General features: G+C 40.9%; 1 protein-coding gene across 1 annotated transcript; it reads left to right on the forward strand.

Moving 5' to 3' along the window:
* The first annotated feature begins 4,166 nt into the window (after nt 1-4,166).
* On the forward strand, nt 4,167-18,347 carry DHRS7C (dehydrogenase/reductase (SDR family) member 7C). Its single transcript, XM_009885284.1, has 6 exons — nt 4,167-4,322; nt 12,812-12,924; nt 14,330-14,540; nt 15,111-15,203; nt 17,432-17,587; nt 18,037-18,347. Exons 1-6 carry the CDS (start codon nt 4,169-4,171, stop codon nt 18,243-18,245), a joined length of 936 nt encoding a protein of 311 aa, XP_009883586.1. The 5' UTR covers nt 4,167-4,168; the 3' UTR covers nt 18,246-18,347.
* Nucleotides 18,348-25,216: the final 6,869 nt, after the last annotated feature.

The raw sequence follows: 25,216 nt of genomic DNA on the forward strand, positions 1-25,216 counted from the left end.
CGGTACTGGGATCAGTATTATTTAACATCTTTGTTTGGGACATGGACAGCGGGATTGAGTACGCCCTCAGCAAGTTTGCCAACAACACCAAGCTGTGTGGTGCAGTCAACATGCTGGAGGGGAGGGATGCTATCCACAGGGACCTGGACAGGCTGGAGAGGTGGGCCTGTGTGAACCACATGAACAAGTGCAAGGTACTGCATGTAGGTCACGGCAATCCCAAGCAAAAGTGCAGACTGGCCAGAGAACAGAATGCGAGCAGCCCTGAGGAGAAGGACTTGGAGGTGTTGGTGGATGAGAAGCTCAACATGGGCCGGCAATGTGCGCTCAGAGCCCAGAAGGACAACCGCATCCTGGGCTGCATCCAAAGAAAGGTGGCCAGTAGGTCAAGGGAAGTGATTCTGCCCCTCTACTCTGCTCTCAAGAGATCCCACCTGGAGTACTGCATCCAGCTCTGGGGCCCCCAACAAAAGAGGGACATGGACCTGTTAGAGTGAGTCTGGAGGAGGGCCACGAGGATGATCAGAGGGCTGGAGCACCTCTGCTGTGAGGAGAGGCCGGGAGATTTGGGGTTGTTAAGCCTGGAGAAGAGAAGGCTTCAGGGAGACCTTATAGCAGCTTTCCAGTGTCTGAAAGGTGCCTACAGAAAAGCCGGAGAGGTACTTTTTATAAGGGCATGTGGTGATAGGACAAGGGGTAAAGGCTTCAAAATAGAGGAGGGGAGACAGATTTCAGGAAGATTTTTCACTCTCAGGGTGGTGAGGCACTGGAACAGGTTGCCCAGAGAAGCTGTAGATGCCCCATCCCTGGAAGCATTAAATGCCAGGCTGGATGGGGTTTTGAGTAACCTGGTGTTTTGAGTATCCTAGGCTGAGGTGAAAAAAGGGTAAAATTCAGCTAACAGAAAATAATGCAGTCACACCAAATACCCTACAATTTCACGTGGCTAAGATAAATGGGGAACACAGGACTCACTACAGCCTACATGTCTTTTATCAGGAGCATAAGAAGCACAGAACTAAAGCACTTCATCTGGCTACTGCTAATATTCATATAAGACTAAGTCTCTGTGACTTTGAGTGCTAGACACATATATCTTCTCAAAGTATGCGAAAATCCATATGCCTTTCCATTTCTACTTAAAAGGACAATTGTATTCTTAGATGTTAGGCAGCCAATGGTTAAAATAAAGAGCTATGCTGTGAATGAGAATATGCCCATGCTTAGGGAGATCACAAACCCCAGTAATGACACCTGAAAAGCTAGAATCATCTTCTGGGGGCAGACATGGATTTGAAACCTTGTTTTCTTCTTCCTGGATGAATGCTTTAACCACCACTGCCCCAAATCATTGCTTTTTCTATAGCGTGTCAAACTCTTCTTTCTTCCAAGAAACAAATAAACCCACAAGCAAAATATTGAAGAACACACCCACCCACCCAATGCTATGTCCAGCACTTCTGAACAATGTGAAATGTAATTAATGCAAATGTATGTAAGTGCACGTTCATGCTCTCAGACAGCCCCCTGTGTTGAGCACTTCAGTGAATTAAACCCTAGACCTCCATCAAGTTCCAGGTTTAGACACACACTGTTCGGCTCTAGTGTCATCTGCGACAGTTCCTGGAGCTCAGCTCTGGACAAAGGGGTTAGGAATGTAAAGACTTTCAGAGCCAGCTGAGGGAGAGCGAGGGCCTCACTTTTGTTCAAGTTTCCCTCTAGATGACTTACCCTGTTGATGGGATCTACCCTCTGAAACTATTTATAGTTATTCTTGTTTGTCTGGTGTTTCCAATGGTGCTCTGTAGGTGACAGTGCAGAGTACATTTCGCTGGTACTTCATCCGACTGAGAGATCCGTGTTTGGAAAAATTTGGATGGTTTGGTTACTGCAGTCACTGTATGTATTTTTCCACGTGACTCAGGCAGTCTTCCTTTACACTTGTTCATTATTATTAGTAGACATATTAGCATTTTATCATTACAATCTTACACTTTGTTGGTTGTCTAGTTCTTTCAATTGACTTTTTCCTATTCCTGCTCTTACACTGCTTTTAACATTACTCTGCTTCATTTGTGAACAAAGCAAACAAATCACTTGGAACCTATAAAACCTCTCTCTTTAGTGTGTGCTTTTTTTTTTTGATGTTTCACCTTCACAGAAAAATGTTTCCAGAACCCTGAATAAATTAAACAAAGAACACATCATGTTTCACGAAGGTAAAAAAACAGCTTACTTACTGATAGGGAAATGCATATCTGTTTATTTAAAGCTGGTGCTTCGAAAGTAAGTGAAGATAGATGGGGCTTTAGAGGTGATAGAAAATCATATTTCATCTGTGCTTCTGCAGGTGGCTTGGCATGACTTCTTAGCTCATTTGACTTAAAGTTTTTACATTCTCCTGTGGAAACTGATGTAAATTTCAGGGCACCGTGACTATTTTGCCGTGGAAAACAATATTTTTTCATATCTGTCATTCACTATGGAGTCTTTTTAGTTAGAAGGGCATACACGATGTTTCAAACATTGGCACATTATACAATTCTGTGGTTTAGAAATCTTAAATCATGGTTCTTTGGCAGGCAAATTCAACTTTCATGGACAGGAATACACATCTTGATTCCCAATGTCATTAGCTTCTAGAGCAAGTTAGATTTACAAACTGTGTCTAAAAGTTCCCTCCTATGCCCTCTTGAATAACCTTCTATCCTTTCCCACTTGTTGAAAGCTAACACTGTCCTGGTACCTGCAGACCTAACCATGAAGTCTTTGTTCCTTACTACAACAGTCCAATATCAATGACTCTCTATCATTTGTAGACTTACCATTCTCTCGTTGGAGATGAAAATTAGAACATAGAATTTAGACAACTAGTTACACAGCATGATCAGGAGTACTGAATCTGGTTATCAGAACTTATAATTTCAAGACTGTTGTACAATTTTTGAAACAGCAAAACAGGAATGATTTATTGTAAATAATTCTTTTCTCTAGACCCCAGAGGGCAACACATTGTTGTCAATGATTGTCAGGTTAAAAGACAATATGTCTCTGAAAGGAATGCAAAAGTTAGATCACCTACCTAAAGTTGGTATGATCCTGAAATTGCTGGGAAAAAGGCACATCTGCCTTGCAGATAACAAGAGTGGAAAGCAGCCTGTAGCACCTGAAAGTGCAGTATCCCAGCCTGGTCTGTGTTCCAGCACTCAGCTGCCCACATCAGCTCTGTGTGATGCACTGGCTACCAAGCCAGCTTGCTCAAAGACCTTTTCCTGACACATACATACATCATTCATATTGCTGAACAGTGATTATTTCAAGTGGCAACTTCTCTAAGATACTTTTTGCTTGTTTATTAATACCTATTGTAATCATATACTTTTTTATGTTTACAGTTAATTAAAGGCCAACGACAAGAAATTGAGACAGTCAGATGAATAACTACAACCAAAGGCAAGACAGAAAAATAGATGTTTCTTAGAGTTGAATTGATACTGTACTAGGAGATTTTGCATGACTGTCCCACCTGTTGGACTAGATAGGTCAGGCATGCAAATCACACTGTAGATGCTATATTTACTTTTAAAGTATCTCTGTCACATGGCTATACACAGCCATTCCCATTCAGGACAAGCAACCTCAACAAAAGCAGTGCTCTATGAATTTGCTAAAGGACTTTATTTAAACCTGTAATACAAAAGTTTACAAAAATACAAAAGAATGCTTTATCTGTACCTGGAGTCTTCATAGTCAGAGTAAGTGATTCTATTTTCTCTATTTTTTAGAACATAAAATGCTTCTACTATATGTCTTATCTGAAATTAGGATTAAAAGCTTTTTATCTGTTTTCCTGTAATAGCAACATAATTAAAAGTTTGGTGTTATGCCAACATAGAGTCATTTTGAACAAAAGGAATCCAGATTTGGTTAGACCATGCAAAGATGAGGAAAACAGACAAACAAATAATATTACCCTGTTTACTAAATAATAATATTAAACCATTGACTGGAAAACAAGCTTCCCACTGCTTCAAGCCTTTGGCACGATGATTACTGGATTTTCTATATATGAAAACACTGTCTTTTTTAGATAATGAATAATTTGAAAAATAATGAATGTATATTATGATTACTGTTACTGTCATATGGTCTTTTGTTTCCTGCAGAGATGGGTATTCTTGCTGTACTTGCTTTGCCATTGCTTCTCTTAGGGATCAGTGGAATTATTTATATTTACCAGTCAGTCAGGTGGCTATTGTCCAAGTCAGCTGTGCAAAACAAGGTGGTGGTGATCACAGATGCCATCTCTGGACTGGGCAAGGGTGAGTTGTCTCATTTCTTCTCAATGTCAGAGAACAGAAACAGCCACAGAACCACCCTCTAGGGTATAAAATGTGCGTACATTACGTTTTAGATATTCATAACTGCCTGGATGAAGAAGAAGCTAAATATATTTTTAAACAAATCCTATGTTTTTTATAGATACAGTTTTAGTCTCTGCTGGTAAAATTTTAAGAACTGCAGAGCTCTGTAATTATTTAATTCAATAGAATAAGAGTTTTTGTAAGCACATTAAGAGTGCAAGTATCTTGCTATTTTTAGCATGTTGCTACTGTGGGATCTTATTACACAGGCTGTCACTGCAGGGAAGCAGCAAATCAGTATAAACAGGTGTCACCTTACTCTTCTCATGTTCCTTTTCAGCCCTTAAAGACTTAAACATTTTCTGCTCCCTGTAAACAGTTCTCACCCCTCTGTCCCTGTTCATATCTCTGCCCCCTCTATCACCCATGTTACTACTCTGCCCTTAACATCCTCCAGTGTCTCCAACTGGGCTGCCTGGATATGTGTAATGGTGGGTTCAGTGGGCGGAAGGAAAGGGTATGTAATAATTTTTCTGTTTATATAAGCTGATTACCTGGGTGGCTAGCCACTTAGTATAGACTTCTTGGCTCATATTTCCTGCCTACAACGTACTGCAAGATTAAAGGTACTGGGTCATATATTGCTTATGTACAGTTGTGCTTTAGGCATCACTTGAGGGGCAGTAGGTGCAAGTGCATCCTAAGGCAAACATAGCTTGAGACTACATTTTGACATTTTCAATGAAGACTTGCTGTGTTTTGGAAACCTTGCATTCTCAAGCAGAAAATAGTTGGGGAAAGGGAATGCTCTTTCAGAATTATTCTTTAGCAGAACAGAGAAGAGACCTGCAACAGAAATACATACGAGACTGGCAAGGAGGACTCTTTATCAGAGCCTGTTAAGGACAAGTTATAAAATAATTCTGACCTCCACATGCCACTTGGTCTTTCCCTTTCCCTGACACACTTCACTTTCTCTTGAAGATAATGTTAACATGTGTGTTCTCTGATTGGTTATGTTTCAGTTTTTTTCTTTGGAGAGGCATGATCTAGAGTTCTCCAGATGAGGTTGGGCGTCTCATAGAATCATAGGATACTTGGAGGTTTCCAGACAAAAGTCCTGCTTGGAGAAGGAACATCACCAGTTCTAGATCTGGTTGGGTGTGGCTTCAAGTCAAATCTTGGAAATCTCTAGGGATAAAGAATATTTATTGAACATTTATTCAGGTATCTTGCTCCAGCACTACATGACCTGTAGGGAAGATTTTCCTAAGTTCAATTTCCTTATTACCTTGAGGGTACTGGTGGATGAAATGCTGGACACGAGTCAACAATGTGCACGCACAGCTCAGAAGGCCCACTGTATCCTGGGCTGGATCAAAAGCAGCATGGCCAGCAGGTGAAGGGAGATGATTCTACTCCTCTACTCTTCTCTGCTGAGACCCCACCTGGAGTGCAGCATCCAGCTCTGGAGCGCTCAGCACAGGAAAGTCATGGACCTGTTGGAGTGGGTCCAGAGGAGGGCCACAACAATTATTAGAGGGCTGAAGCACCTCTCCTATGAGGACAGGCTGAGAGAGTTGGGGTTGTTTAGCCTGGAGAGGAGGAGGATCTGGGAAGACCTTATTGCAGCCTTTCAGTACCTAAAGGGGCCTACAGGAGAGATGGGGACAAATTTCTTAGCAGGGCTTGTTGTGATATGACAAAGGGTAATCGCTTTATACTAAAAGAGGGAAGATTTAGACTAGATATAAGGAAGCTATTTTTTACAATGAAGGTGGTGAAACACTGGGACAGGTTACCTAGAGAGGTGGTAGATGCATCACAACATTCAAAGTCAGGTTGCATGGGGCTCTGTCAACCCGATCTAGTTGAAGATGTCCCTGCTCATTGCAGAGGAGGTTGGATTAGATGACCTTTAAAGGTCCCTTCCAATCCAAACCATTGTATTATTCTATGATTTATATTCTTAAAACCTATTTCGCAGTCATCTAGTTCTTGAATTTCACTGAAAATATATGTGTAAGGGACAATATGAGATCATCTAGTCTCTACTCTTGCAGAGAGCGGGAATCAAAATGCACTATTCCTACACTTTAAATCTCTTCAAGACAGAATTTTCACTACTTCTCTAAAAATAATTGACCCTTACTCAATTATAATACTGAGCCTTACTAAGCTAATTTTCTGGTTAGAATTCTTTTTCTTCATCTTTTTTTTTTTTTTTGTGATTAGCTTCTGCCTGTCTCTTGAGGCTACAAAAGCAGTTGTGTCCCATCCGTGATGCCGTCTCACCCCCACCCCCCACTCCCTTTATCACATAGATGAAAAAGGAAGTAACTCAAAGCAATTTTATTTTATTATCTTAAACATATCTACTGCCAGAATCCCATAGGGTGATACTGAGAAGTTATTTACGAGCTTGAATGATTCTAAATCATGCAGAATTTACTGTGTAGTCCGCTCATGCATATGTAATGGCCATACACTTTAAAATACCAGCTGTCTGGCCAGCTGCTGCATATTTGGGCTCTTAGACAACAACCAAATTCCTTTTCCCACATGCCAGAATTTCCAGACTAAAGACGACATTCATCCAAGTTAAAAAAGAAACAAAAACTACGATGATTGAAGATATTTGCAATGATTTATGGTTGTTATTTAAACCTGATTCCTGTTTCTTCTCAGTGCTATGACTCAGAAAAGTCCAGGATAGTTCTAGGAGAGAACATTATTGGTTTTCCTTTTTCCCTTTTATTGCTGTTCACACATTATATTCACAAAGTTGCCCCAGCTGTTATATTTTTAGCAAAAATACTTGTTTAGTTGTCCTAGTACTGGCAAATAAACTTTTGAGCTTTAAATCAAAAACCTTCCTATGCTAGAAAAAAGAAAATGGAAGACATTCATAAAATTACTGTTGTAAATAATGAAAAAGACTACATAAATAAAATTCTCCAGCTGCACAGGCTTACAAAAATAGAAGACTGGATCCAGAATTGCTTCCATACAGATATTAAGAGTCTAACATAGGCATTCCCTGACATCTGTTGGAACAGTAGCACAGCAGGGCATAGGCAATCCAGGAGGTTCTTGGATTGTATTGATGACAACTTCCTTCTCCAAATGATAGAGGAGCCAGTGAGGAGGGGAGCTATGCTGGACCTTGTCCTTACCAACAAGGAGGGGCTGGTAGGCAGTGTCAAACTCAAGGGTAACCTGGGCAGCAGCGACCTCGAAATGGTGGAGTTCGAGATCCTCAAGGCAGTAAGGAAGGTGCACAACTGCTGACAACTTTAGGAAAGCTGACTTTGGCCTCTTGAAGAATCTGCTTGGAATGGTGCCATGGGATCAAGCACTGGAGGGAAGAAGGGCCTAAGAAAGTTGGTTGATATTCAAGGATCACCTCCTCCAAGCCCAGGAGTACTGCATCTCTACAAAGAAGGCAGGCAGAAAAGCCAGGAGGCCTACATGGATGAACAAGAAGATCCTGGACGCGATCAAAAGTAAAAAGGAGGCCTACAGGGAGTGGAAACAGGGGCGGGTAGCCTGGGAGGAATACAGATAAATTGTTCAAGCAGCCAGGGATCAGCTTAGGCAAGCTAAAACCCAGATTGAATTAAATCTGGCCAGGGACATTAAGACAAACAAAAAATCCTTCTTTAAGTACATCAGCAAGAAAAGAAAGACAAGGGAAGATGTGGGCCCTCTCCGGGAGGAAATGGAAGAGCTGGTCACCCAGGACAGAGAAAACGCTGAGGTACTCAACAACCTTTTTTCCTCAGTCTTCACTGGAAGTCATTGCTGGGCCTCTCTCCATTATCTTTGAAAGGTCCTGGAGGACAGGTGAGGTGCCTGAGGACTGGAGGATAGCCAATGTCACTCCAGTCTTCAAAAAGGGCAGGAAGGATGACCCGGGAAACTACAGGCCGGTCAGCCTCACCTCCATCCCTGGGAAGATGATGGAGCAGCTTGTTCTGGGAGTCATCTCAAAGCACCTGGATGAAAAGAAGATTATCAGAAGTAGTCAACATGGATTCACCAAGGGGAAGTCATGTCTGACTAATCTGATAGCCTTCTATGACAAAGTAACTAGATGGGTGGATGAGGGGAGGGCAGTGGATGTTGTCTACCTTGACTTTGGCAAGGCTTTCGACACTGTCTCCCACATCATCCTCACAGGAAAGCTTAGGAAGTGTGGCTTAGATGAATGGACAGTGAGGTGGATTGAGAACTGGCTTACAGATAGAGCTCAGAGGGTTGTGGTTAGTGGCGCAGAGTCTAGTTGGAGGTTAGTAACAAGTGGTGTCCCTCAGGGGTCAGTACTGGGCCCAGTTTTGTTCAACATATTCATCAATGATCTGGATGAAGGGATAGAGTGTACCATCAGCAAGTTTGCTGATGACACAAAACTGGGAGGAGTGGCTGACACGCCAGAAGGCTGTGCTGCCTTACAGCGTGACCTCGCCAGGCTGGAGAGTTGGGCAGAAAGAAACCTTATGAAGTTCAACAAGGGTAAGTGTAGGGTACTGCACCTGGGGAGGAATAACCCCATGCACCAGTACAGGTTGGGGGCTGACCTCCTGGAGAGCAGCTCTGTGGAGAGGGACCTGGGAGTCCTGGTGGACAACAGGATGACCATGAGCCAGCAATGTGCCCTGGCGGCCAAGAAGGCGAATGGCATCCTGGGGTGCATCAAGAAGAGTGTGGCCAGCAGGTCGAGGGAGGTCATCCTCCCCCTCTACTCTGCCCTGGTGAGACCGCATCTGGAGTACTGTGTCCAGTTCTGGGCTCCCCAGTTCAAGAAAGACAGGGAACTGCTGGAGAGGGTCCAGCAAAGGGCAACAAAGATGATTAGGGGACTGGAGCACCTTTCTTATGAGGAAAGGCTGAGGGACTTGGGTCTCTTTAGTCTAGAGAAAAGAAGATTGAGGGGGGATCTTATTAATACATACAAATACTTAATGGGAGGATGCCAGGGGGATGGGAGTAGTCTTTTTTCAGTGGCACCCAGTGATAGGACGAGGGGTAATGGGCATAAACTTGAACATAGGAAGTTCCATCTTAACATGAGAAGGAACTTCTTTACTTTGAGGGTAGTGGAGCACTGGAACAGGCTGCCCAGAGAGGTGGTGGAGTCTCCCACTCTGGAGACATTCAAAACCCGCCTGGACGCTGTCCTGTGTAACGTGCTGTAGGTGACCCTGCTCTGGCAGGAGGGTTGGACTAGATGATCTCCAGAGGTCCCTTCCAACCCTAACAATTCTGTGAATTCTGTGAATGTGTGCTCGCAGCTGAGAAGGCCAACCATATCCTTGGCTGCATCAGAGGAAGCGTGGCCAGCAGGTCAAAGGAAGCGATTCTGCCCCTCTACTCAGCTCTCGTGAGACCCCACCTGGAGTACCGTGTCCAGCAAATTTGCTAAACCACTATCCATCATATTTGAGAAGTTGTGGCAGTCTATTGAGGTTCCTGTTGTTTGGAAAAGGGGAAACATAACCCTTATTTTCAAAAAGAGGAAAAAGGAAGACCGGGGGAACTACAGGCCAGTCAGTCTCACCTCTGTGCCTGGCAAGATCATGGAGCAGATCCTCCTGGAAACTCTGCTAAGGCACACAGAAAACAAGGAGGTGATTTGTGACAGCCAGCATGGCTTCACCAAAGGCAAGTCATGCCTGACAAATTTGGTGGCCTTCTACGAGGAGGTTACAGCAGTAGTGGACAAAGGAAGATCAACTGATGTCATCTACCTGGATTTGTTCAAAGCGTTTGACACTGTCCCACACGATATCCTGGTCTCTAAATTGAAGAGTCATGGATTCGACAAATGGACCACTCAGTGGATAAAGAACTGGTCACACTCAAAGAGTTGTGGTCAACAGCTTGATCTCCAAGTATCAGCCAGTGATGAATGATGTTCCTCAGGAGTCAGTACTGGGACCCATGCTGTTCAACATCTTTGTTGGTGACATGGACAGTGGGATCGAGTGCACCCTTACAATTTTGCCAGTGATACCAAGCAGTGTGGCATGGTAGACACCCTGGAGGGGAGGAGTGGCATCCAGAGGGACCTGGACAGGCTGGAGAGGTGGGCCCAAGCCAGCCTCATGCAGTTCAACAAGGCCAAGTGCAAGGTCCTACATCTGGGTCGGGGCAATCCCAAGCATAAATCCAGGCTTGGCGGAGAATGGATTGAGAGCAGCCCTGAGGAGAAGGACCTGGGCGTGCTGATTGACCAGAAGCTCAGCATGAGCCAGCAATGTGCGATCGCAGCCCAAAAGGCCAACCGTATCCTGGGCTGCATCAGAAGAACTGTGGCCAGCAGGTTGAGGGAGGGGATTCTGCCCCTCTACTCTACTTTGGTGAGACACCACCTGGAGTACTGCATCCAGCTCTGGGGCCCTCAACATAGGAAGGACATGGACCTGTTGGACTGGGTCCAGAGGAGAGTCACGAACATGATCCAAGGTCAGGAGCACCTCTCATATGAAGATAGTCTGGGAGAGTTGGAGTTGTTCAGCCTGGAGAAGAGAAGGTTCTGCGGAGACCTTGTTGAGGCCTTCCAGTACCTAAAGGGGGCCTACAGGAGAGCTGGGGAAGGACTTTTTACAAGGGCATGTAGTGATAGGACGAGGGGGAATGGCTTCAAACTGGAAGAAGGTAGATTTAGATTAGATAGTAGGAAGAAATTTTTTACTTTGAGGGTTGTAAGGCAGTGAAACAGGTTTTCCAGAGAAGTTGTGGAAGCTTCATCCCTGGAGGTGTTTAAGGTCAGGCTGGATGGGGCTTTGAGCAACCTGGTCAAGTGGAGGGGTCCCTGCCTATGGTAGGGGGCTTGAGAATCTATGATCTTCAAGGTCCCTTCCAACCTAAACCATTCCATGATTTAAGAAATCTGAGACGGGCATATTAGCATAACAGGATTTGCCTGTGGGTGTTGAAGTCTGAAGAAAATGCTTTTTGGAGGATAGACAGCTGTAGCACCTGGGTTGTACTGTTGCCCATTCAACAAAGGTTGTAGGAGATAAGACAAATCAAACAGCTGGAATGGCATAAGACTAATTGTAAGACTGTATTGCTGTTCTTCCCATGCTGAATATGTAACTGTCATACAGATTTGATTTAGGGACCAAATATGAGGGCTCCAAGGCTGAGAGCATTTTGGAAGACCTAACGAGGAAAAAAAACAAAAACAAAAACAATGAGAAGAAGAATAACTCTTGATTTCCAGTCCTACCAGCGCATATAAACCTCTGTCAACTAATTACCAGGCTGCACAGTGGCCACATCATCAGTCACATCCTCAGGCCTATCTGCAAGACATTAGCTATTCCAAGAAAGAAAAAGCAGAGCAATTGTGTACTTTTCCTGGCCAGGATGACAACATTGACAGATTCCTGGGCTGGGAGCCACAGTTTCAGTTCATCTGAGCTAGAACATGCACCCTGTATCAGCATATAACAGTGAGAGCAGTATAACTGACAGTGAGTTCCTAAAAGATGCCCATGAGATATCTATGCTCCATGTTTTAAAACACATTTCAAAAGATGTTTCTTTGGTCAAACTGACAGGACAGTGAGGAATATATTCTCCCTCAACACCACCTAGGGAAGAAAGTAGACCAAAGACACGTTGTCAAGATGCTCCAACCTGGTATTTCATAATCTGGATAGAGTTGATCACATACTCCCACAAAGACTTAAACTAATGAACTGGCTGCAGACTTGTAGCCAGTGTTGAGGTGGGATGACGGGTAACAGTGACTGTCAGTTGCTCTTGTTATGTGAGTTGCCACTTTTTGAAAAGCAGAATCATAGTTCATTTGCATAAGAAAGGGAGATGAATCCTTCCCAGAGACCTAGCTTAAACTGGGGTCAACCCCTAGCTCATAATATCCCTGAATATATGTAGAAAAAGCAGTGCCAACCCAGCATACCCAGAAGGTTCTCAGTGGCCTTCTCAGGAAGGCTTCAGGGAATGTAGCTGAACAAGAAGTAGTTCAAGCTGATCCTTGATGCCTCTCCTGACTACTGGGAAGACCTAATACTCAGGAGATAAAGGCATTGTAGAAGAAAGGCCTCTCTCTTCGGTGCTTCATCTGTGGGCCAGTCAGTGGTAAGTTTCTCTGTATTGCTCTTTCTCAAAGTTGTAGACAAGTTTCATGTTGCCAAGAGTTTCATGAAGGTAGCATACAGATGCAGTTTAATTATATACTGGGGTTGGTTGGTGCATTATACCATTATATTACATTTTAATTTATTACTCATACATATTATTGTCATTTAGTGCTTTCTTTTTTCTCATATATGTTTATTCTTTTAAAACTAATGAATTTTAAAGCATAGATTCAACATCATTAGTAAAACCAGCATCCAATTTCAAACAAAATAAATAAAATCAAATTGTTATTATTGTTATTATTTCTTTTGAACATATTTCTCTCCTAGAATGTTCTCGAGTGTTTCACACAGGAGGAGCAAGGCTTGTGTTGTGTGGCAGGTCATGGAAAAAGTTGGAAGCCTTGTATGACGCTTTAATTAGTGTGGCAGATCCGAGTATGGTAAGTAGTTCCTCGCTCTGCTTTGAAAATTCACAACTTGAGGTAAACACCTTGTTCAGGTACACAAAGCGCTTTTAAATCCAGTATAACAAGATACATGAAACATGATGGTGATTTTGGTCACCCACTCCACATACCCAACACAGTCCAGAGAGAGAAAGAGAGAGAAACACCTCTGAAGGTCTTCAGAGCGTGATGCTGAAAGTATGTGAGAAATCCAGCTCTCTTGAGCCAAGTCAAGGCAATTACTGCAAAGCAACTGAGTGATCCTGCATTTTGAACAAGCCACCTAACTAGAAATGCTAGGCAGAGGAATTTGCCTGTTAATTTATCTGAAAGGGATCCCAAGTGCTTCATTTAATCACAGGAACTATCAAATATTTTTCGCATGAACTGGCTCTGGGAGTGGGAGATGGGTCTAAAGACTGAATTAATTTTGAGTTTCTCCACTACTTTGGGAGAAGTCCCAGCTAGAAGGGCACAGGATCATATGAATAAGAATGCCCTTTCCTCTTTACCACTGACTGAGTCACCATGAAATAGACATCCAAGGCTGCCCCTGCTGCCAGTTCTTTGAAGAGGTGTTTCTTTGATGCTTATGGGAAAGCTTTCCTTCTGTGACCAACAGATAGCTGACTCATTTCAGGGCACAGGTGTTCCTGAAGGCATCTCACAAATTATCGCTCACTGGACCAACAAATATTTATGTTTGACCCTTTTTTTTTCAGTGAACTTCATCATCATTCATAAATAACCATAAAAGTAGTCTGTTCATGTTAGTCTGTGCACACTCAACTAGGAAAAAAATACTAAGTATGACTAAGGGATCTGCATTACATTGTCATAATAATATAATAAGAGAAGATACTCAGAGTTCATTCCTCTGTCCTGTACCTGATAAAATCTACATCTTTGCAGAAATCGTAGAAATGTAAACTCTGTTTGGATAATCTATAGCTGAACAAGCCATTCCTACCTTCCAAATGCACCCCATGTATATGTAAATTATCTATTTACACTATATCCTATTTACACTTTCTCTTAGACTCTGTGGTAAGCAAAGTTCTCCAGAGGGCTGCTTACAGAAAGACCATAACTTGCAGTGGTAGGAGTCACTGCCTGTGTCTATTAGCTGTTGCCATTGACTACAAGAGAGACAAAACACAATGGGGTAGAGCTAGTTCAGCTTACCCTTCCTATGCTTCATCTGAATTTCAGACTCTATGAATACCCATTGCTGAAATGCCTTCTTTCTAGAGTGGGTTAAAAGAACAAATTGAAGGTTTTTGTGAGAATGAAAACAGCACTTTCTTCAGGTATCAAGGTAAATTAAATTACAAGACAAGTAAATAGAAATACATTTTTATATAACAGGTATACTTCAAATAAATCTTTTCTTTATTAGACATATGCACCAAAGCTAATGCTTCTGGATATCTCAGACGTAAGCTGCATTCAAGATGTAGCTAAGGAAATCCTTAATTGCTACGGCTGTGTGGATATACTGATCAACAATGCAAGTATGAAAGTGAAAGGAGCAGTGCAGAGCATTTCATTGGAACTTGACAAAAAGATAATGGATGCCAACTATTTTGGACCTATAACATTAACAAAAGGTATTTTAATTTTTTGTCCTGTTTTGGTATTGCCACTAAAAGCTAGAGATACAAGTCACTGGCATTACACTCTTTCATTGGCACTTATTTTTCTTTCTTCACTATAATCAAAAACAATTCTGTGAAAATCAATGGACTGAAATTGAGGTGAAAAAGATCAAAATCAGAGTGCCTAGGTTTGGAAATAGATTGGTCAAGTAATATATGAACGGGGGTTTGAAAGACAGACATTTTTTAAAATGTCTGCTTATTGCATTTTGCATATGCTGACTCCTTTATTTATGCGCTTGCTACCTTTGTTACAAAGACAATTGTTTTCAAAACCCTTGCAAGCATACAGACAGGCTGACAATTAAACATGATAATACTGCACCCAAATCTATGTGTAGAATCCAAGTGAAGACTTGCAAACATTCAATTTCCAGCTACTAGATTTTCTGATGCTTTTGATTGCAATATTGAGACAACCTTCATTGTGCTATCTACACTTCAGCTGTCACTTCTTTTCACTATGTACATAGAGCTTTTTCACTTATGTGGCTCTTCCTTTTATTTCTCTTTTTTTTTCAGCCATTCTTCCCAACATGATCTCAAGAAGAACTGGCCAAATTGTTTTAATTAATAGTATCCAAGGAAAAATAGGGATCCCATTTCGTGCAGCTTGTAAGTTACACTGAGCAAAAATGTACATTCTACTGCATAAATTGTGAATATTCCATGTCACTGATAATAGGCTATTAAAAGTGCTAATTTGCATCCTAATACAGTAAACTATTAATACACTATTTGGTTGAAAGACTTTCAAAGTGGAACTCAAGCAGAAGTAGTTAGAATGCTATCTTTGAAGTATAACTACTGCCTAAGGTACTTGAGAACAAGAGGATAGCAAATGGTTTTTTTATGGTCTTAGGAGACATTCAGAAAACAGCAAACTAGTAGGTTTAACATCTGTACTGGACATATTAGTAGAAAGCATGTGTGGGAGTTTAAAAAGAGGTGTAGTAATCCTATTCTGCTTGACTTTCCAGAAAATTTACAAGAAGGTCTTTCATCCAGAGCTCCTAATGAAACTAAGCTGTCCTGAATTGAAAATGAAAGGTCTTTGCATTAATAAAATGCAAAGTTAGTGGACAGAAAATACAGGATAGATGTAAATAGACAATTTTAACTGTGGCAAGAGGTCAGAGTGGATGATGGGCTCTGAATTAAAAGGTCTGTGAGACATCAGGGTTATGACTTATAGTTTCATGAAAGCAAAATACAGTGACAGAAACTGGAAGGAAAGCAGTAGAGAAAAAAAATTAAATCCTGTCTTTACATAAATCTATGCAGTGCCCATACCTTGAATATTGTGTGCAATTCTCGTCTCCCTCCCCCATCACAAAAGAAGTATAAGAACTACAAAAAATGCTCATGTGTGAGCCGGCTCGGGCAGGACACAGAAACTACCACAAAACCACGGACGAAAGATGAAGAACAAATTTTATTCTTGATACCTCGTGAATCAGGGAATCTCCAAAGCAACACCTGTGCAGAGGAACATGAGCAGGGGATACAGGCACCGAAGAGCAGGAGAAAGTCCTTCTTAGCAGGAGTGTGTGAGCTCCAACTTGCTGTTCTTGCTTGCTTCTCAAGGGTTCAAGCAGGCATAGTTTTCCACTGTGCTTTGATCTTCAACAACAAGGCAGTAATCTCATGTATGCTAGATAAGGTGTCCCTGGGTCCATCACAGGCTTGCGAGCACATATGGCTGAAGAACAATTAGTGTGATATATGCGTTGTCCAGCACCCCAAGGTGCAAATCACTTGAGCGTGTTTATAATCCTCCTCACCAATCTTCCATTACTTTCCCACAGCTCAGAAAAGAAATGACACATTGATGGAACCTCTAAAATGGTTACCATCCAGGAAACAGTTGTGTCAAAATACATTGTGTGTACAAATCATGAGTAGTAGAAGAGCTAACATAGATAGTTTTACAATGCCTCTATCAATATCTATGTTGCATGAAATGAAGCTGCCAGAAGAAGGAATTTCAAAACAAATAAATAGAGAAGCTCCTTCCCATTCCCAGAGCCCACCTGACTTTTTTTGGATTATATTATGCACAGGTCAATTCTCACTGCTAACTGAGCCAAATACAAGGTGGACGAGTGCTTTGCAGGTCTGCTGCACTTGAAACATAGTTCTGGTTTTTGGTCAAGGTTCACATACTGACGTACTTCTTTAATAACATTCTCCATAAAAAAGCACTAAGAGCAGTTAAAAAACCTCTTAACATTCAGTTACTTTAATATTAACTTTAATATTAAAAGCATCTTGGATTGCTGCTGCAAGGCAAAGGCCAAATTAGTTTACAAGCCACTAGTACTCTTGCATTCCAGAAATGGGCACGTATTTCATAGAATCATAGAATTGTCTAGGTTGGAAGAGACCCTTGGGATCATCGAGTCCAACCATGCATTTCACTGCATTTTATTGATGTGACACATACTGCAGCAACAGATGGTGTGTACGTTCATCTCAAGGAGAGCTGTCCATCCACCAAAGACATTTTTAAACTGTAGAGATAATAGATATATTGTTTCTTAACCCAGGACTTAATATTTCTGTTTGGGAAATCCAGACACATGCTCTTTGATATGTATAGGGATACTGACTGCATACCTCAGGCATAATTGTCCTGTACAAATAATTTTCTTTTGTTTGTTTTACGTATGTCATTCTATAATTTCACTGGGTGAAATAATGCACTGTTCTTTTGCCTTTTGGCTAATCATTGCATGCTCAGTTTTCCGAACATTTATGTTTTACAGAGCTCTATCATACAGCTATATCCATGCATTCATACATACAAACATGCGTATGTTGGGTTTTTTTCTTTCTTCTAGATGCTGCTTCTAAGCATGCTGCTGTAGGCTTTTTTGACTGTCTTAGAGCTGAAATGGAAGAATTTGATATTTCTGTCAGCACTGTGAATCCGACTTTCATCTGTTCGTACCATCGCCAACCAGCACCTGGCAACTGGGAGGCATCTATTTGGAAATGTAAGGTCTGATGCATTAAGAGAGATGGTAGATGAGGCCCATATAGCAGTATGGAGGCTTTTTCCAGGGAGAAGAAAGGATCATAGGGAAAAGAATGGAAATGAGAGAAAGGAACATGGAAAGAGACAACATTATGTGACAAAATAAACACATACAGGGCATGGGGAATAGAGATAAAGCAGAGCACAAAAGGTCCCAAGGGAGAGTTCCACTGCATTCAAGTTGCTCATTCTCTCAGGGACTGTGACGATTTTGCTTCAAAACTGTAAAAAGATCTTAGGGACATATTGATGAGAAGAAGGGAAAGGGTAAGTGATTGAAAGTGTGTAGGAATTTAACTAATTTGACTGATGCACTAGCTATGTATCTTTTCACCACCATTCCCTCAGATTTGTCTGGCTGTCTATCTGGCTATCTGTGTGTAACTCTCACTCCTCTCTGATTTACAGTCTTTTTCAGAAAGGTGGCATATGGTGTGCACCCAGTGGAGGTGGCAGAGGAAGTCTTGTGCACAGTGAGCAGCAAGAAGCAGGAGGTACTTATGGCCAACCCTATCCCCAGAGCAGCAGTTTACATTCGTACCTTCTTCCCAGAGCTGTTTTTTGCAATTGTCGCCTCAGGGATTAGGGAAAAGCTGAAGACAGAAGAAGAAAATTGATTTTGTTTGGTTCTTTTCCCTGCTTTTGACCTGAAAAAAAGTTTATATTTCAAATGTCAATTATTTCTGCTTCTCACTACTGGTAGAATAAAGCAGGAGGCTTTGTTAAACATGAACCAGCCAATGTCTCACTTAGTGATTCGTTACCAATGACACACATTCGTCTGTGGGATTTCTACTCTTCTGACAATGAATACTCTGACCGTGAATATGACAAGATGTCATTGTTTGCATTACAACACTGTGGAAAAAACTCTACTAGAAACGCTATTGGTTTTACAAGAGAGTGATTTCCAGTCTAAATAGGTAGGTCAAAGTTTGGGGACCTGCAGCAACTTACCAGAATAGTCTGTCAGTGCTAGGACTGACGGGAATTTACAGGAACAAAGGGATGGGGAAGCAGGGAGATGTGAGAGACAGAGGATTAAAAATCAATGGAAACTGGGGTTAGAGCCTGGATCAGTTTTCCTCAGATGTGATTTTTGGAAGTACTTGCAGGATATGCAAATAGTGAGTCGGAATAAGGGCTTATTAAGTTTAATATCTCATCCACAACAGGACCCTGGAATACACACTTAAAAGATGGATTATAAGAATGGGACAATAATATGGAGACACTCCCTGTATTACAGTTCTGGTAATCTGCGACACAGTTTGAAACCGAATCTCTCTCTGTGTCTTGTTAAAGCATTAATTTTTCACACAAATTTTTCAAATTCCCATTTGAAACATTCCACCCCTGATGAATGGAACTAATAATATATTAGAAAAAAAGACTTCATTATGTTTAAACCTGGTGTCAGATAATATTCTGTGATATCTTCTACTTCTTTTACTGCGAGAGACAAAAAATAACAGTACTCAATTCATTCACTCCCAGTCATACATGTCCATCGTACTTTCCATGCAGTTATTCCAAGTTGGAGAACCCTGATATCTATTCACTCACTCTTAGTGAGAAGTCCAGATTATTCTTCTTGTTATTCTTTATATCTTTTCTTGGTTTACCTTTTCTTTTTCTTTTTCTCTTTTTTTTTTTTTTTTTTCCCAAAATGGACAGACCACAACTGCATGCAGCATTCAATTAGATAAACAATCTGAATCCACAGACAGGCATACAGATGCTTCCTGGGTTTTTCACTTCCTTTCTTCTTTTGCATGTCTTATGCAAATTTTTCTGACTGCTACTGAGCATTGAGTTCCATTGTCCACTCTGCTACATGTAGCAATTAATCATCATGTCCTGAGCATGGCCATTACTCATGACAATTGTGTAAATTCCATATATTCCCAAAGTTCTCTCACTCCTAGTCATTCTAGGCCACCTTCTTTTCCCTATCAGATTTTCCCAGTTCATGCTGAGGAATTACCCCTTTTTTGTCTCATCCTGTGAGTTGAACCAGAATATAAACAAAGGTTATACAAGGGTGTCCAGATCTTCAGTTTTACATCTAAATTCTTAGATGTAAATTAAGATAAAAAATAAGCTTAAATTTAATAAGCTTAAATTCTGTCTCCCAAACACTTCCCTGGCCTTTCTCGTGACATCAGTACTCATAGAGATCATGATCACGTGCTTTTTTGCAGACACTCTCAAAATACTGTGTTTGCAGAATAACTAAAAGGAAATACCTACTCAGAAAGTATGCAACCAAACTGCTCTTGCTGCTACAAGTCCCACAGCTCATACAACTTTCAACACTTATCTACCTCTTCCTATCAGTAAGAATCACCAAACATGAAAAGAATTCTCAATGCAAGGAAATACATGGTTATCACCTTTGCATGGGTGTTAACCTTTTCTTGTATCTCTAATTCAATTGCTCTGGCTTTAAGAAACATGTGTGCATCTGCCTTGCTCAGGGAAGTAGTTCACAACTAGTGAGAAGTAGCCAGTTCCTGCAGCACCTGCTGGAGCTCCATCTATTTTCTGTTGTAGCACTGGGCTTTTATTGTTTTTTGAATGGCTATACCTTAACTGTGAAGTCAAACTTCCACTTTGTCCAAAATTTCCTTGCTCCTCAACTGAACTCTACTCCCTCAAACAAACAGGCTTTGCTGTGGTGTCAGTTATACTTGTGTCTGCACCTCAGCAACAGCCAAGTCCTTCACAGTTCCACAAAAACAAGATATGGAGTAACTGGGTAATTTCATCAGAAAAGGATCAGAGAATCATAAGACATCACAGCTAAAGATGAATCAACATTGTCTTGCTTTGTTGTAAAAATGAGGTGATTGCATGTTAAAATAAGCTGAATAATCCTTCTGCTCCAGTTTGCACTTTCTAGATATCAGCAGAAATTCTTCATTGGTTTTGAATATATCCCTTTTAAACAGTTCAAGAAACCACAGTGAAAAGCAGTGAGAATGACAAAGGTAAAATAACACCTGTTATCTCTCAAGAAATTTTTTAAGAACAGATGCATTTTAATCTAGAAATAGAAGAAAGTTATATCTAAACAATTTTCAAATACCTAAAATGTACTACCAAGAGGATGGAACTAAACTGTTCTCCATTTCTGCTGTAGTAGGACAATGTGCTAAAAGTATTGCAAAGGAAATTTACAGCAAAAGAATTTTCTGCTAAGAGTAGTTAAGCACAAAGGATAAATTGCCACAGAAATTTTAGAATGCCTGTCTTTGGAAGCTTTAAAGAAGAGATTAATAAAACATCTGTAAAAAAAAGCAATGTAGCTTTAGTTTATCCTGCCTGGAGGAAAAGAAGGATTAGGTGACCTTTTAAATGGGTCACACTTTTCTATAGTTCTGTGGTTTTTTCTCATATTGAGAATAAGGTTTCTCCACTGGTATTTCTGAAGTAATATCCTTTCCTCCAGGGAAATCTATTTTTAGTCTGAAGTTTTCCATTTCATTTGTCCATTTCTGTCTCACTGTCTGAATACCTGTGGATATATGTTGCATATAAAAAATATTATGATAATAAAAAGAAATATTATGAGATATTGAAATATCTCATTGAGAGATATTTACTGTGGGCCTCACTCAGCCATGTTTTAATCTATGTAGATTCGTTAATAATACTAACTTTTATAAATGAAGACAAAATTAGACCTACAGATTTAGTTGTAGAAGTCATAGGAAAAAGACATTCAACTACAGCTCTTTTAACTTTTTTAAACTTCTAACATGCCTAAAGGGCATATAATTTTCATTTAATGTGGGCTGCAGTTGCACTGTTTTAAATTTACATTTTTTGCGCTGAAATCAACTATTTCTTGGTGTTGGGCAAGAAAATTGACATTGCTGGACACAAGGGTCCTTGAAGCAAGGAATAATTTAAAAGAATGCTAAGACTGATAAGTCCTAGAAGTGAGGAGACTCTTGCCTAATTTTAGACATCTGTCCTAGATGATATAGCCTGCCCAAGCTAACCTTCCAGATCCCCTTCTTAAGCAGTGGAAAGAAACTGATGCCTGTAACCTGTGATTTATATGGCTTAGGATAACATGAATTGCATACTAGAAATGTCTGTTTCTCTCATTAACTTTCACTGGACTCTAGGCAACCAGCACAACTGTGTGGCTGCGTCACAGACATCTGAAGTTTACCGAGATGCCACATTCATCAAGATTCATTGGGTCAAATGAACTGGAATATAAATTGCACAGTATTTGATAAGCTTTTTTTTTTTCCTGCCTGCTTTCAAATAATGTGGTTCCAGGACTTACACCAGAATTATCAATGTCTACAAACTAGGAGTCAAAAGTTAAAATAAGGGCCAGAATATGAAATCATAGGCTGCAAATAGGGATAAGAAGTCTTGCATTTCATCAGGTGAATTTGTTTACCAGGTGTCCAGCAGAAGACATAGACCTTCTCAAATGGTTAGCATGTGAGAAAACCTGAACATCTGTGATTTAAGAAAGGATGAGGATGGGGGTTCTATTGCAAAATTATCTGAAAGCTTTTGTCCACATACAGCACTTTACAAGAGTGCAAGCCACTGTGAGAAACAATCGTGAGGAAAGAGCATATGGCAGACACTACCAGTCTGTCTTCATAAACTGCAGGCTACGAAAAAACCTGAGGGGCTTAAACTAGATCTTTTCAAGATCTTGTAGGTACCAACAAAATATGTTCCTGGATGAAGTGGAAATTCATCAGCGACACTGAGTAACAACATGAGATAGGTAAAAATCTATTGTAAAGAGATCACAGTTATTACAAAGGAAGAAAAGCAGAAAGTCAGACGGAATCAGGAATAGTTCCTCTACCAGTGAAGATGTTAGAAACATCTGTCACAAAGAAACATATGAAACAAGTGGAAGGAATCAATATTTTGTGTTCTGGTCAAGAGATTGAAACTACTTCTACTAGAGTGGATACCAAACTCACTAGCAATTGCTTTTTTCATCTGCAGAACTGAAGGTGACAGTTTCAGAATACTGGGTATGCTATAACAAACAACGACAGACTTTTCTAAAGATGAAAGGGGAAATCTTATTGCTGTCCACAGCTGCCTAGCAGGATGGTGTAGAGAGTCTGTAGCCAGACTCTTCTCAGGAGCACATAGTGGAAGAAAAACAAGGTAATGGACACAAATCAGAACAGATGATATTCTGATTAGATATTAGGAACTATTTTTTTCCACAATTATGGTAGTCAAGCATTGGGACAGGTTGCTAATGAGGTCAGGAAATCTCACTTCTTATATATATTCAAAACTCAACTGCTTAAGGCTCTAAGCAGCAGCATCTAATTGGTCTGGCTTTGAGAGGGGAGGTTGGACCAGAAACCTCCAGAGGTACCTTCTAGCTGAAATTATTCAATAATTTTATGTGAATCTATAGGTATAGGTCGGTCTTGCAGTTGGTTTCCAACCAAGACAATTTAGATATTCCCCCAGCCAGAGAATGTGATCCTGTCAGTTTTCCCAGTGGATGGGAAAATTTGGATGAATACTAAATGCTGAAAATTCTGAAAATTAATGAAACTGCAGACAAGTTAGGCAGAGTAAAACATATAATCAAACAATCCCTGCTGAAGGTACCAGGAGATGACTGGCAGGACACAGGCTACCCCAGTCACTATTCAGAGATGCTACTTTACATTTGTTTGTTTGTTTGTAAGGTGTTCATGAGTGTTTAGAAGCTGGGAATAGGTTAAATGCTATATAAGATATATAAATATACTACTTAAATAAATAAGTAGAATACTATAAAAATTGCTCTCTAAAGTTCATGTGAATGAAGTAATGGTGCACAATGACCATAAATTAACCAATTATAAATCTAGTGGACTGCATATAACATCTTATCTTCACAGGACATGAAAAGCATGAAGAAATTAATTTTAAATTGTACACAGTCAGATGCTGTTATAGGACAGGAGCAAACAGTTGATTGTAAGAAAATATAGGCTGATGAAAAGGAATTTCTGGTATTAGTTAGAGGGGCAAAACTTGAACCTTGAAAATAAAGGTTCATTTAGTATTTGAAGTATACAGAAAGAAAAAATCAGTATGAAATAAAATGGAAAAAAGAGGTTCCAAATATTTTAAAATATTAGATATAATTTTGGGGAGGCAGCAGGGGAAGGATTGTAGGATAACTAAAGTGGTAAGGTACCTCAGGAGGTCTTTGGTCCACTCTCCTATCAGCTATGAGGATAAGGACAGGTTGCTCATGACTTTACCTAGTCAGGTCTTGAAAACCTCCAAGAAGGATGACTGCACAGCCTCTCCTGGGCAACCTGTTTCACTGCTTGACAGTCCTCATGATGGGAAAGTTTGTTGTTATATTCGGTACAAGCCTCTCTCATCTGAACCTATGCCCAGCGTTTCTCATTTTCCTGCCGTGCACAGGTGTGAAAAGTCTGGCTCCATGTAATAAATAACCTTCTTGTAGAAACTGGAAGACTGCTAGACATTTTAGATACTGGAGGGCTTCAGGTCCCTCTGAAGTCTCCTCTGCAGGCAGAAAAAGCCTCAATCTCTTCTCATATCACATGTGCTCCAACCCCCTCCCCATCTTGGCGGCCGTCTGCAGAACTTAATCCACTTTGTTCCTGTGTTTCCTGTGTTGTGGAGCCCAAAACTGGACACAGTATTCTATGTGTCATCTAATGCATGCTAAGCAGTGAGGAATAATCACTTCCCTGGATCTACTGGGTACGTTCCTGCTAATACAGCCCAAGATACTGTTGGCTTTCTTTCAGTCAGGCACATTTTCAGCTTGCTGTGGTATGAGATCAAGAAGATCCTCAAGTCCTTCTCCATAGAATTAATATTCAGCAATCACAACAGGCCAATTGTGCAACCACATCTCTTATTCCAATGATATAGCAGCATGTCAACTGCATGTGGAGATCTATTTCCTCCCACTTGTTTCCCAGGCTGTTTACATTTGTGTACATACATTTTAGGTGGATTTTTCTTGACCCTGTTTTATCATTCCTGAAGTCTTATTTTTTCTTGTCACCTTTCACCTTTTGTTTTCCATCACTGTTGACTTCTCCCTCATGACAAAATCTCCTTCCTCCATTATTCCTTGTTTGGAGTATTTCTCAACAGGTTGGCCAGCCTGATCACAAAGGTGTTTTTGTCCAGCTTTGCCAAGTGAACCTTATTTCTTTCCAGTAGTTCCTCATCCATTGGAGGTCAGTAACAAGTGGTGTCCCTCAGGGGTCAGTACTGGGTCCAGTCCTGTTCAATACATTCATCAATGATCTGGATGAAGGGATAGAGTGTACCATCAGCAAGTTTGCTGATGACACAAAACTGAGAGGGGTGACTGACATGCCAGAAGGCTGTGCTGCTTTACAGCAAGACCTAGACAGGCTGGAGAGTTGGGCAGAGAGAAACCTTATGAAATTCAACAAGGGTAAGTGTAGGGTACTGCATCTGGGGAGGAATAACCCCATGCACCAGTACAGGTTGGGGGCTGACCTGCTGGAGAGCAGCTCTGTGGAAACGGACCTGGGAGTCCTGGGGGACAACAGGATGACCATGA

Source organism: Charadrius vociferus, unplaced genomic scaffold (assembly GCF_000708025.1).
Source record: "Charadrius vociferus isolate BGI_N301 unplaced genomic scaffold, ASM70802v2 scaffold415, whole genome shotgun sequence".
Lineage (NCBI taxonomy): Eukaryota > Metazoa > Chordata > Aves > Charadriiformes > Charadriidae > Charadrius > Charadrius vociferus.

Excerpts from the sequence above, each read along its gene's own strand:
- DHRS7C (XM_009885284.1), top strand. The coding sequence starts at position 4,169 with ATGGGTATTCTTGCTGTACTTGCTTTGCCATTGCTTCTCTTAGGGATC. Across the intron at positions 14,541-15,110 it reads ACCTATAACATTAACAAAAG|CCATTCTTCCCAACATGATC; the intron begins GTATTTTAATTT and ends TTTTTTTTTCAG. Across the intron at positions 15,204-17,431 it reads GATCCCATTTCGTGCAGCTT|ATGCTGCTTCTAAGCATGCT; the intron begins GTAAGTTACACT and ends TCTTTCTTCTAG.